General features: G+C 36.1%; 1 protein-coding gene across 2 annotated transcripts in view; it reads right to left on the bottom strand.

The window, feature by feature from the left end:
• Positions 1 to 14,694, bottom strand: part of LOC120417363 (inactive dipeptidyl peptidase 10) — a 401,896-nt gene that overhangs the window by 78,498 nt on the left and 308,704 nt on the right. For both annotated transcript variants that reach the window (XM_039579377.2, XM_039579376.2), the window contains 2 exons: positions 5,476 to 5,590; positions 4,640 to 4,734 (listed from right to left, as the gene is read on the bottom strand). In XM_039579377.2, the coding sequence (XP_039435311.1) occupies positions 4,640 to 4,734; positions 5,476 to 5,590 (210 nt within the window). The remainder of the gene's footprint in view (positions 1 to 4,639; positions 4,735 to 5,475; positions 5,591 to 14,694) is intronic.

Below are 14,694 nucleotides of genomic sequence, written 5' to 3' on the forward strand. Positions count from 1 at the left end.
TTTTAAGTTCAATTTTGCACACTAGATAATATTATATCATTAACTTTGAGCATGATTCAACCAGTAACATTTTTTGTGAAATTTCATTTGCCGTGAAAAAAGTGTTTTTTTCCAAAACCGGGAATTCCTGAATCCTGGGATTTTTTATGATTTGTCCCGGGAATTTCCCAAATTAAAAAATAAAAACAAATTTTTGTCTAGAAATTCAGATTTGGTTGTGGAAATAGATGAACAGTTAATAATATTAAAGAATTATAATTTGTATTCGGCATATATCAGCAGCATATTCAGTGTATTTGGGAAAACTTTTAAATTTAGTTTACCTATCTGCAAAATGCCTGGAGCTATAAATATTTCCTATTTGATGTATATATTTTTAAGAGATTGAGATATCTACGTATACAGTCATCAGGGGTGACGTTGGGTCTGGGGGTGAGATTGGGTCATACAAATTTTTGTATGATCCAATCTCACCCCTAGACTCTATGCCACCCTGGTAACGGTATCTATGATCTAAAATTTGGAAAAAAAAATCAAATCAAATTATTTTTCATCAAACACTGGCATGTGGGGCAAATTAGGACAAATGAAACGAGTTTAGACAAATATTTAGCCATTTTTTGCATGAAGTTTTGAATGACTTTGGTTAAAACAAGAACAGAACAAAACAATTTCACAGATCACCGATTTTAAATTTAAAGCTCTAAAATCTCGTTAAGAAATCAGACTGTAGGTTAGGGTGGGTCATTTTTTTTCGAAAGTGCTCGGATCCGGCTGAAATAAAGTCCATCTTGTAGAGGGTATCCATAGGGACTCACATACCAAATTTGAGCTCATTTGGTTGAAAACTGGCTTGTCGCTCGGGGGTTAAAGTTTACATGGAAATTACTATGGAAAACGCGTGCTTTAACTTCAAACGCTCCTACAGGCTAAGCGACAAACTATAGTCCATGAACCCTTAGAGAAAAATGTTCCTTGGACCACCCCCGACACGGCTACCTAGTGTAAGTGTGGACAAACATTGGGCCCTTTACATAAAATATCCATACTGCAGGTTTTACTATATTTTTAATGTATATTATGTAGCGATCGATTGATAAGGTTTAAATAATTTCAATGTAATAAATCGTTTAGGGTCATAAAAGGAAAAAACTCGTAAAAATACAGTAAAATATAGATTTTGTACGGGGAATACTTAATAGGGCTAATAACGATATCGTTCCACTAAAACTCAAAAAAGAAATAGTGGAAATATACTCATGGCAGTGCGTGGCCGAATGGTTGCGCTGTCCGCTTTGTAAGCGGATGATTCTGGGTTCGATTCCCATCTGCTGCAACCTTCCATCGGATGAGGAAGTAAAATGTCGGTCCCGGCCTTGGTTGTTAGGCCGTTAAGTCATTCCAGGTGTAGGAGTTGTCTCCATGCCATAAGTACAAACAACACACCAAACCAAGCCTACTCCGGTGGAATCGCTGGCGGCGGTTGGGCTCGCAATCCAAAGGTCGTCAGTTCAAACACTGGGGTGGAAGGTTCTTTGGAGTATAAAGAGGTTTGGGTGCTCTCCCCATTCAAGCCTTCGGACTCCTAGGTTCGAGCAGAATCTTGCAATAGAGACCACAAAAGACCCGGGGGTCGTTAATGTGGATGGTTTGATAGTGCTGCCAATTGTGATGAAATTTTAAACGAACACTCAGGAAAAGTAGCATTTACAGACAAAGTTTCCTTACATCACTGGCTCACTCCAACAGGCGTTGCTGGTGGTGTTGGTGGCCGGACTTTGTTCTTTATTTGCCTTCGCTTCTCGCTCGATTTTCTTCAGCCTTCGATTGGAATGGGTCGTCAAAAGTCAAACGTCAAACGAGTTGGCACGTTTGTTTTTTTGATGGTGCTTGCTAATTATTTACATGTTTCGGGATTATTTTTCAAGTGAGTGACTAACTAAAGAACATGTTGTCGGTAGTTGGATACAATTTCATATCTTAAGCGCTTTGAGAACGTTAGCGCAAGTGACAAGACTTACGTTAAGCAGTTAAGATCTCATCTTGCGTGTGGATGTGTGTGCCATCAAAATAATGAGAAATGGTCTCGCAAAATAGAAAATAACGATCAAAAGTGCATTAAATTTGATCTTTTGGGCCAGTAAGTGACATACATTTGCGTGCTTACTCGAGGCGGTGCTGTTGCTGGTAAGTTTATAGCCTAAACAGTATTTTTGGAGCTTTAGAGTTCGATTTGCGATGCCTTTTCGTTGGGTCGCAAAATTTTTCGCGTCCGTCGCAGTGTGTTTTTCGTTTTTCCTTTCGCGTGCGTGTGAAGGTGCGGCTGGCTTTGGCTGTCCCGATGACAGCTAGCCAGTTCGATCAGTAGTGCTGAAAGGATATTACGGTTCTGTTCAGCAACGGAGGGGCAACCATGGGTGATCTCTCATGCTCATGCTCATGTAAACAGTATTTTTGGAGCTTTAATCGAGCATCAAACTCTCCATATGACGAAGATAGGTGTTTGATTAGATGGGGTATATTTCCCCTATGACGTTGATTCAAAATTTAGGTATAAAATATAACTAAAGTGATCGTTATTGCAAACGAGCGTAGTCCAAAATTACGACTAAATTCGGACGTGGATTTGAATTCTGATCCAGTGGATTAAATCCAAGTCTTAAAGATTGTTCATACCGTCAACAAGGATGACAGGGTCTGATAAAAAACTAACTTAATCCACATATGTGGTTGGAGCCTTCCTCACTTTTTACCAACAATGGCTGATATGATGGAATTGTACAAAAATTTCATCTCTTTTTTAGATCCGGAGTAAAGAAGTACATCAATATCACTTAAGTGGCCATATCTCGAGACAGGGTTGCTAGATCTTCAATGTTTTAGATTCGTTGGAAAGGTATTTTGATAACCTAACCAACGATGGGTCGGATGATGGACCCGGACATAGTTTACATACATTTAAGTGAGATCCGGTTTCCAAAAAGTACATAAATGTTACTTAAGTGGCCATATCTCTAGACAGGGTTGCCAGATCTCCAATGTTTTGAACTTGTTGAAAAGGTCTTTTGATAACCTAACCAACGATGGGTCGGATGATGGACCCGGACATGGTTTACATACATTTAAGTGAGATCCGGATATATGTGAAGACACATTTTTACATAACTTTTGAACTACTTATAAAAACTTCAATCTGTATAAAACTCGATCTATGGGACCCTAAACCAAGTCGAATGCCACAGGTTCGGGTTAAATCGGTTCAGCCAGTGCCGAGAAACATGAGCTAGTTTGTTGGTCACATACATACATACACACACACATACACACAGACATTTGTTCAGTTTTCGATTCTGAGTCTATATGTATACATGAAGATGGGTCTACGACGTTTTTATTCAAAGTTCATTTTTAGACCAGGATTATAGCCTTACCTCAGTGAGGAAGGCAAAATCAAGTAAAAATAAAAGAAATATTTAAAATATGATTTTGGGTATTGTTGTTTAGTTAAGTTACAGTCCTATGTTGTTGTTTATTTTATTAACGTGACTTTAACCTGGAGAGGTCATTCGTCACCTACGGTCCTATGAATTTATTGGAACTCTTAAAAGTTATTTCAGTTCTGATTTCATACGGATGCGGGTTTCAATTTATTAACGAAATATCAATTTGACTAAATTCATGCTGTTATAATAATCATACATTATTTTTTGTAAGCTCGTACATTTTTAGACAGAGTTATTCTTTATAAGATTAGATTAGATTCTGCCCAAGTTGGGCAGGATCGTTTTTTTGTTTCGCTAGAAAGTAATTAAACAAAATTTCCTGGTCCAAAATTAGCTCCTAAAGTACCTTTCAACAATCGGTAGAAACTTTCGCTTCGGTGATTTTCCCGATCCAACGAACTCTTTCAACCCTTCTCGTAACTTTTTGTTTTCAACAAAGTCTTTCACCTTCAACGAGTGACGTCAAAAATTCAGTAAAAAATAAAAATAAAAATAAAGAGTCTCCCTGTGGTCTGACGCGATTAGATGATATTCAATTTTTTCGGATAATTCGCTTTGCGCCGTCGCGTCATCATTGTCGCGAGCTGGATTTACTGCCACGTAGGCCGGGGTGATGTTTGGGTTAGATAAAGGACGGGGTTGGCAAGCGATTTTCAATTTTCCTCAAAAATGTCAGCCGGCCGTCTTATCAGCGCGCTGTCATCGTCCGGAAAACAAAATCGAAATCCGGGTGCTAAAATTTTCAGCATCAACGCGGGAAAAGCGACCGGGGCTTTAACTTTTTGGGGATTGTTTAGATTGGGATGGAGGAGAAAATTTGAATTTGAGGCTCGGGGGATGTTTGCGCCAAAAGCTGATGTTGATTACAAAAAAGAGTCTTTTCAATTTGGCAAAATGATGATGTGTATCGCGAAACCTTGAAATACTCTTTACCAATTTGAAAGAACAGCAAAAAATATTGATTTATATTCTCTTTCCAAGCCGCTTTTCCGACCATAAATATAAATCATATTTTCTGCCCTTGAACTGGAAGCAAGCGAAAAAAGGATTGTCGTGTCGGAAAGTTTCCACCCTCGCACTTGAAGTTCAACTTTGTGTTTTACTTCTCCTTACTTTTTGCTGCTACTGCTACTTACCAGCGTCGTATTGGACATCAATATCCGCTCGGAGAGGTTGTTCAGGTTGAGCAAACTGATTTCACCCCAGTGATTCTGGTACAGGAATTCGTCCGCTGTAGAGAAGGAATACGAATTGGAATCTCAGGTCAAGGTGACTTTTTTTGAAACAAATACAGTCATCCCTCATATTTGGAACAGTTTACAGATCGGCCAATGTTCAAAAAATCATAGTAAATCAATGATTGAACTTAATGATTCGCTTTTACCTTCATTTGAAAGCTTTTCTTGCGATCTTTCGAATGCTGTATCGAACAACTGCAAATTTTAACTTTTATATCAAGTTTTTGAAGAAAAACTTTGACCCTTGAAATCCATAAATTCGGAACACTTTTTTCTTACGGATGTAAACAAACTTTGGTTCTCTCCATGAGTACATAATTTTTACAAAATAATGGCTTCTGGCACTGACACCAACGAAAGTCATGCTTAGTTATGTTTTAAGAATGGTCTGATAACTTTTTTTTTGTAAAAATATCAGTGAAAATCGGGTGTTCCACAATTGTGGGAGGCACAATAACATTCCACAATTTGGATGCAGTGTTTTGCTGCTCTGGATAAAATAGTCTTGAAAAGAGGTTATTTATTCAAAAAGTACTACTTTTACCCGTAAAAAAAGCAAGATAATGTTGAAACGAAGGTCCTCAAAATAGTAGGGTCGACAGAAAAGCTGCATTTGGCATGTTATTGACAAATTATCACAAAAGTGTTCCGAATATGTGAGATGACTGTTTCACAGAAAAAGAATGTTTTTTTAAAAGCTCTTGGGCAATTTAAGGTCAATCGACGACACTTACGTCCGATCCAGCTTCCGTTGAGCTTTTTGGGAGCATACTCTCCGTCGATGATATCCTGCAGCTTTATCCGCTGGCCTTTTACCCGGGGGCCTTCGTCCGGTGGGGTGAGCAGGACCTGCAGGGTGGAGAAAGAGAAAGAAAGGTAAGATTATTGGATATTGTTTAATTTAAAAAAAAATGCAGGATTGCAGGAGCAAATCTTAAGGATTGATAACTGTCGTCAGTCAAAATTTGAACATTAATTTAGAAAAAAAGTATGCAAATCCCATTCTATCTTCCAAAAGTACATTGAAATGCTTTTTAAAATAACAGATTGCATGATATTTTTTTTCATGTTCGATAAAAATTGTTCAATAACCAAATGTGTTTCAAATCACATGAATTTGACCAAGGATTTCACCGAAATTTTTCCTATATTAGGGATGAATTGGAATTGGTTAGCTTTTTTATCTAATCTAAGGCTGGTACAATTTTTTTGTAATGTTTTTTTTTTAATTTTTGATGTTTAGTACCGCAAAAAAAATCGTCAAATCTAACATTTTTTGAAAACTAATGATTGCAAAACAACTAAACTTGTTTTTAATGCATTTTAAAATACTTTTATTTTAAAAATTTTGAAACTTTGGCTTGTTATTTCAATTTTATACTTGTATAGGAAGAAAAGATGCGTGGACATACCGTACCAAACAATTTATGATTCATTGGTTGCATTGGTTAAAACATATGACTTTGATAATACCACAATTTGTGTTATTAAAAAGATAAGTTAAGATAAGATAAGCTTTTTTCTCATTCTGTTTAAAAAACACTCAGAATATTTAGAAATTAACTCATTTATCGAATTTAAAAATATGACTGTCTGAGGGCTTTGAAATAATCATAACGTCATGATTCGAGTTCCCGGACGCTTCGAAATCCAGACACCTCATCATGTTTTAACAATTATTTGGATATTAGTTCGCATAATTATTGTCAAAACTGTGTTATTTGATGAATTCTAAAATTATCTATCGTTTCAAATATGTTTGGACGCTGCAGCCAATACTAAAACAATTAAATTAAATAAAAACATCAGTTTACTCAAACTGTGAAACATTTCGCTGAAATATTTCATACGCGTTCGAAGCACCGGGAAGGCAAAGCAAAAATTTATGGTTCTGATTTCCTTAAATTTTGGCAAATGTTTTTATAAAATATAAAATTGTTTTGATGTTAACAGCTTATTTGAGACCTAAAGAATGCCGTTCACTTAAATTTCAGTTTAAATTTATGCGATTCATAAGCAATATCTAGTGTCTGGAGTTCGAATCAAAAGTGTTTGGATTTCGAATCAGCTTTTATCAGTGTCCGGGATTTGAAGCACAACAAGTCATTTTAGTTTTGAAATTCTGATGATGAATTTATGAAAAAAAATATTTTGGAGATGTTTTACGTATTTTTCCTATCTCTAGTCGGATCTGTGTGGAATAGATTACAAGCGATTGTACAAATTTTTCAAATAGAAATTTTAGATTATTTTTTCTGTTTTCTTTGATTTTTTTAAATGTATAAAACAAATTTGAAAAAATCGAGAAAACCTAAAACAAAATTGGCATTGACCGCTATCGAACTAATCAAAAATACAATTTCTTGAAATTATATACTTATATTTACACAATTTTTGATCATAGAATTGCTGTTTTTAAGCTTGAAAGTTTTTTTTATCCTTTAAATTCAAAATAAATTAAAACTAGTTAAACATATTTGTACTAATTTATGCGTTAAACCGATACTTAAGGTCTAGAATCATAAGTGACAACTGAAATACAGTCAAGATCATCCGAATCCCCGATTATCAGATGGTTTGTATAATACTTCAAATAATCGAATCACGGAAAAAAAGTTTTTTGCGTTTTTTTTTCTTTTTTTTACCATCAAGTTTGAGTTCTGCAGCGCCATTTTAGTCAAGTTTGAATGATTGTCTATTAAATTAAAATAGTAGTTTTTGCAATTCCGTCGTGAAACTACTTACTTTTCCTGTCATTCTTGAACGATGAAAAAGCCTACTTTTCTGTACCAAAAATAACAGAATCGAATAGAAAAACTTTTCAAAATAAATGCTGAAAAGTTGTACTTTTCAGCACTGAAATGGATGCTGAAAAGTTGAACTTTTCAGCACTTGTTTCGAAAAGTAATACTTTTCAACATTATTTTGTTTTAAACGGTTAATTGACAAAATACATGAGCATTTGACTTATAATTCCACTCAAAGGGTGTTTTTAGGAATTGCAAAAAATGTTGTATGGAACTCGCTGCAAAAATTGATTTTTTCAGCACTTTTCATATTTATCCAACACGGTGAACGTCGTTGGATAAATGTCTGACTCGTGCTGAAAAAATCTTCTTTTTGCAACATGTTGCATAAACTACTATTATGCAACGAGGTTCACGGAGTTAGGTAAATACGATTAGTGCTGCAATTTCGTCGTGAAACTACTTACTTTTCCTGTCATTCTTGAACGACGAAATAGCCTACTTTTCTGTACCAAAAATAACAGAATCGAATAGCAACACTTTTCAAAATAAATACTGAAAAGTTCTACTTTTCAGCACTTGTTTCGAAAAGTAACACTTTTCAACATTTTTTTTATTTAAATGATTTATTGACAAAATACATGAAAATTTGACATAAAATTTCACTCAGTGTGTGTTTTTTGGAATCGCAAAAAATGTTGTATGGAACTCGATGCAAATCTTGATTTTTTCAGCACTCTTCGTATTTATCCAACTCGGTGAACCTCGTTGGATAAATGTACGACTCGTGCTGAAAAAATCCTCTTTTTGCAACTTGTTGCATAAACTACTATTTTGCAATTCCGTCGTGAAACTACTTACTTTTCCTGTCATTCTTGAACGACGAAATAGCCTACTTTTCTGTACCAAAAATAACAGAATCGAATAGAAACACTTTTCAAAATAAATGCTGAAAAGTTCTACTTTTCAGCACAGAAATGAGTGCTGAAAAGTTGAATTTTTCAGCACTTGTTTCGAAAAGTAACACTTTTCAACATTTTTTTGATTTAAACGATTTATTGACAAAATACATTATAATTCGACTTATTTTTTTTTTTTTTTTTTTTTTTTAAATTAAATATGTCTTTATTGAAATTTCTTATAATAATTACATTTCTTTTACATGCTAAGTGGTATGGCCTAATGCTCTTCATCTTTATTGTACTTTTCGTTTTATTATTAACTGATCACATTTATTTATTTGCTTCAAATTGTTTTACATTATTGCATTGAATTGAATACATTTGGGTAAAAAAGAAAAAAAATCACTTTAACAACTAATCCTAACCTAAAACTAAAAAAATAAATCCATTGAAATATTCAAAATCACTAGAACGAGTAAACTACGAACTGTATTTTAAGATGAATGCTCCAAGAGTTCTTACTTGTTCCTGGCGAGTTTTGCACCCACGCAGAGTTGTTGTCATCTCGATGAAAATGTTCAGAAGTTCTTGTGGTGAAAACAGGTCACTACTGCCTTCACCCGTTGATGTTGGTTGGTTTTCCCTCGGTTGCTGACTGAAGCCTGGAGGTGTTGTATGCTCTGCAACTCTTTGCCGCTGATTCAACGGCAATGGCTGCAGATTTGGAACCACTCGAGTAGATCCTGCTCCTGGTGACGCCAAAGCAGGAAAATCCACGTCCGTGTATGCTGGTGGTGTTTTGCGACGATTTGGTTGGTGCCTCGTCGTCGCTTGCTGCCGAATTTTTACAAACTCAACTCGTTTTGGGCAGCTTCGATTCTTGGTCGAATGGTCGCCGCCGCAATTGAAGCATTTCGCTTCGATGTTCTCGTTGATTGTGTTGCAAGCTTGAGTTTTGTGCTCACCTCCGCAGGTTGCACAACGACTCTTGATGAAACAGTTCCTTCCACCATGTCCAAACTGCAAACAATTCGAACACTGTGTCACGTCACGGTGCACTGGACGATAACGTTCCCATGTCACGATGATGTTGAAAATTGCCCGAACTGCTTTCAGCTCAGACGGCGATGTCGATCCTTTCTCGAGATGAACCAGGTACAGTTGATCACGATAATTGATGTCCTTGTTGTGTCTCGTCATCTTGAAGACTTCGATCACGTTCAACTTAAGAGTTTTGAGCTCTTCTTTCAGCACACTCACATCCATGTCGTACAGGCCTCGGAGGACCTGTTTCATGGGGCGTTTACCTGGATCGTCATGGCTGTAGTATTCAATCTTTGTGTTGTTCAGGAACTCCCGAACGTAGTTGTAATCCTTTCTGGTAGGTAGCAGAATTTTGAGTCCATCAGCACACAAGCGAATGGAAGCTCGTAAAGCACCAGATTTGATAAACCCGGTCAGCCACTTTCGCACCGAATCCGATGACGATGTTTTCACAAAAATGGGTGGCAACTTTTCCCGTCGTTCAAATTCTTCCTTCTCGCTCACGTCCACAGGGAGGGTAGCGAACTGGTTTCCAGACAATTTTTGAGCGTCCTTGCTCAAACTGCCTGGCTTTGCAGGTAGCGCTTCGGCATTCTTTAGCTTCTTCAAATCTGCCGATCCTGCTGGTGAGGACCGTCTCTTTTTCTTGCCGTGAGGCATTTTTGCACTTTTTAAGCACTTTTCAGGAGCTAATATCCAGGAGTACCTCACTGATTGGTGGTCCACAAATGAATGATAATTCGACTTAAAATTTCACTTAATGGGTGTTTTCGAAATTGCAAAAAATGTTGTATGGAACTCGTTGCAAAACTTGATTTTTTCAGCACTCGTCGTATTTATCCAACTCGGTGAACCTCGTTGGATAAATGTACGACTCGTGCTGAAAAAATCCTCTTTTTGCAACTTGTTGCATAAACTACTATTTGCAACGAGTTCCATACAACATTTGTTTGCAATTCAGAAAAATACCCTTTGAATGGAATTGTAAGTCAAATGTCTATTTATTTAGTCAATCCACCGTTTGAATCAAAATAATGTTGAAAATCATTACTTTTCAAAACAAGTGCTGAAAAGTTCAACTTTTCAGCATCCATTTCAGTGTTGAAAAGTAGAACTTTTCAGCATTTGTTTTGAAAAGTGTTTCTATTCCATTCCTTTATTTTTGGTACAGAAAAGTAGGCTGTTTTGTTGTTCGAGAATGACAGGAAAAGTAAGCCGCCAATTCACTATGGGCCATCTCCATACAAACAGGCGGCCAAATAATTTTTTTGCTTTTTAAATGTTTTTCATACAAATTTGGGTAATTGTATGGTATTGAAATGATATACGTCCATTTTTATGACTTTTCATGTTTTTCAATAGTTGATTGTTTATAATAAATAGTCTTTTCATACATTTGCAAGTGCAACAGAGTTGCGTGTATATTGTATTGCAAGTTTATATTACTAAATTATGGATAAGCTAATACATTCCCACTTTAAGGACACAACCCCTCCCTCCTCTTTCTTTCACCCCCCCCCTCCCCTCCTCCCCTCCAACAAAATTTTGTTAAGCGTAATAAATTCATTTTTAGTCAAATATTTATTTTTAATGCTGTGTGTTTCTTTTTGTGAGTCCATGCCATATAACTTGAGTGCCCATATCGTTTGTTCATGGCCCCTAAGGGGTGATCTGCAAACAACGTAACTTATTTTGTCGACTTTTGTGCTTTTTAAAATAAGTTTGAGGAAATAATAAAACTGTTTACTTGCACAACATAACATTTTATATTGCGAACAACTAAACGTTGCATACAACTTATTTAAGTAAGGGTTCGTCCAACAACAGAGTGACAAAAGTTTGTAAAAAAACAATCAAATCCCGTGATTTTTATTGTTTAATGAATTTCACTGTAATTTGATCCGGAGCGTTTGGTACGGTATGTCCACGCATCCTTCCTCCCCTGTTAATTCTGTGAAATGTGATCCGTTCTCGGAATTCTCTCTGCGGTAAACACAACGCAGTAGGGCTGGCCGCTTTAATTTTTGTATTACATTTTCGGGTGTTCTCGGATGTACTGCAATTATTAATATTGACAAGAAAAGTGCTTGGGGCGTCATCTAATCACAAGACTTTCCAGCATGCTTTCATCGGACTGGCTGCGTTTGTGTTAGATTAGATTAGATTAGATAATGAATTTCACTGTAATTTGACTTACATAAGGGTGTGGGATAAAAAAAAATCGTTGCGTTGTATTAGAATGAACCATCACGTAAATCAGTTTATCATAAAGAGGCCATCCAGTAACCACGTGATTATTTTTTTGAAAGTTTTAGATTTTTCCCCCTTGTGAACATCGGTCTATTTTGATTTGTTCAACAAGTTTCATAAAATACTTTTTTTTTCGAGTTTCATACAAACTTTAGTGACGGAATTTGTGAATGACCCATGTACAATTCTTCTGTAAATATGCTCGGAAACATTATATAAAAATTATATAATATTTAGTACCCTTTTATCTTCAACAACCAACTACGCATACACCTTTTTTGCTATTTGACCAATATGATTTAAATTTTCGTGACGTTGCAACGCAAACTTAAACCTGTTGTAACTTTGGATCTAGACAACCAATTAAGTCGCTCTAGGTTGCATTTGAAAGTTCTTTCCAAGTACAAAGAGCATCCGAAATATCAAAATGATTGAATGTTTAGTTTTTTGTTGACATAAACAAATGTCCCTTTTTCGTGACGTTGCAACACTAGTTTGAAAAAATACTTAACTTAAGATAAACTGCAAACCCATGACATTTCCGTTTAGTACAACTAAAAACCTACAAAATGCAATCAAAAGAACAATTTTTGGATTTTATTTCGCTGAAAACCAGGAGTTTTTAGAAAAATGTTTTAAAACGATGATTAAATCACGAATTGATGCATAACTTAACCAACTTGTACAAAATGATATTCAAATGATCAATTAATGAAAACCATGATTTTTGAAGCTTCAAGTAGTCTAGAATCGCGGAAAAATATCCAAATAGCTCATACACGCTTTTCAAAATTTCATCCTAAGGTGTACATTGCCGGAGAATGTGTCTTTTGATTATTGAGTTTCTGACGGCTTCAGGATATGTTAAAGGTACTTTTTATGATGTTTTGTACTAACCAACATAGAACTTAATGTGGATCAGTTTCATGGAATGATCGCAGAAATTCATCATGCTAAGTCATTATTTTGCTGAATACTTTTTTCGGTATCAAACTGAGATTCTCCAGTTTCGCTTGAGAAACTTCGGTACGAATACCTTATTTTAACTAAGGGACTCAATTTTCAATGTAGGCTACAGAAAATTCCAATAAAGTCATTTCGAACTTCTTGAAACCAGTTATTGATTTTTGAAGCGACGATGCCCACGAAGTAGGTAGCAAAGCAAGTGAAATAAACGGACGCATATGTAGATTGCAGCAAATTTTGATAAAACGTAAATGTTCAAAATGGCATATCTCCGAAAACGCAAAAAATCGCAGGCTGGAAATTTCAGCAATGTTAGATTATGATCCAATCTTTCAAGTGATCTTAGTTTCATGTTTAGCATCGGTTAGCAAAAAAAGTACTCGATTAACAAACACAAAAAAATAAGTTTTGTCAAAAAAATGCTTCAGTTATTCGATGAAAACTTCAGTTTTTGGTTTGGAAACAACATTTTATCTATTAATAGTTTCAAAGCTTATCTCATTACCTTTCCAACGATGTATAATTGTCCTAATGAAATATTTAAAATGGCTGAGCTATGTTAAAATTAAACAATCAGCCTTTTTTACGAAAAACGCTAGTTTTTTACTCCATTTTTTGAGTTTCAGCTTGCGTATCTCCGTAATGAACAAACTTAGAGCTTTGAAAATTTGGATTTTTCTTAGTTAGAATGTTTACTTTCGAGAAAAAAATACCAAAAAATATTTGGAGAAGGTAACTTTTTTGAAACTTGGCCACCCAATGTACCATAGTGCAATTTGGACGCCATCTTGGATTTGAAAATTCTAAATCATTTTAGAGTAGATTAGGAATCATACTAAAGCTCAAGAATCAAAAATTGGGCATGACTAACTCTCAAATTTTAAACCTGCCTAAGAAAAATTGCCCAACTCACTAACAGCGCAGCCAACTGTTTTCCATCACCGCAATTAAACGGTTCCCAAACGAGCTTAATTAGTCAAGTATCGTTACAGTTTTCCAACAATCGTTACCCTGTCGGCTTCACCCTTGCCTTCCCCCACCATGGTGATGCTTTGGCTTTGGCGTAATAATGCGGTACACGGTGCAGAGTTTTGTACCATTTTAACGACACGATATCGGTTTAAACTCATTTCCCAACTAGCGCGCAATCCCTCGACCCCACCATCCAACTTTCACATTCGTTCGCTGGAGGTGGCTGTGTTATGAAGCTTTGGATTATTTCTCAGTAAAAAAAAAGCAGTGACGAAAATCAGCTTTGCTAAAATACTTTTAAAAGCGGAAATTAAATGTTTCCTCCAATAGGCTTTGCTGAACAACTTCTTGACGTTCTGTTGCACCGAATTCCTCACCATAGCTGAACGAGTTTTCTCAATTTCCGCAAAATCTTCACCCACGTCTCATTGTCTGTGGTTTGGCAGGGGATTGGTTTGTTGCACTTTTGCAAGCTTCCGTCGACAGGAATTGTTCGCACGGTTTAACTAGCAAAATGTTACGCCCGGATTGAGCGGAAAAGTGAAAAGTTTTTACTCAAACAGAGTGAAGGAGTGAACCCGGGAACTTTTGCTGTGTAAAGTAAAATTGAAGATGTACAAACCATGGAAGCTTTATCTCATTCTCCATTTCTTCAATTCTTCAATGCATCTCTATTTCTAATATTTTTCAAACAAAATTCTTTACATTTAACATTTTTGTTTGCATGAATACTAGGGAAAATGAGATGTCCCCACTTGACGACCACTTTTAAAAGAAACTCCACCAAATTAAGGTCACTAAAAGAAAGCCCCACGCTAATGTTACGACGTGAACGTGAACTTGTACATTTCACTATCGCCCTTGATGTGCCACCGTGCTACTAACTAAGAGGCCTTGAGGCGTAATATGGCTACATTTTCCTTACAATAATCTCATTACCGCGGGAAAGTGTCGCGAGCACTTCACCACACTACACTATCACTAAAACCGAGGAAAACTGTCACTTGGCACGACGCGGGTAACGGTGACGTGGAAGTAGTGGTGGGAGAGTTGGGAAGAAAATTAAATTCCG

This window comes from Culex pipiens, chromosome 2 (genome assembly GCF_016801865.2).
Source record: "Culex pipiens pallens isolate TS chromosome 2, TS_CPP_V2, whole genome shotgun sequence".
Taxonomy (NCBI): domain Eukaryota; kingdom Metazoa; phylum Arthropoda; class Insecta; order Diptera; family Culicidae; genus Culex; species Culex pipiens.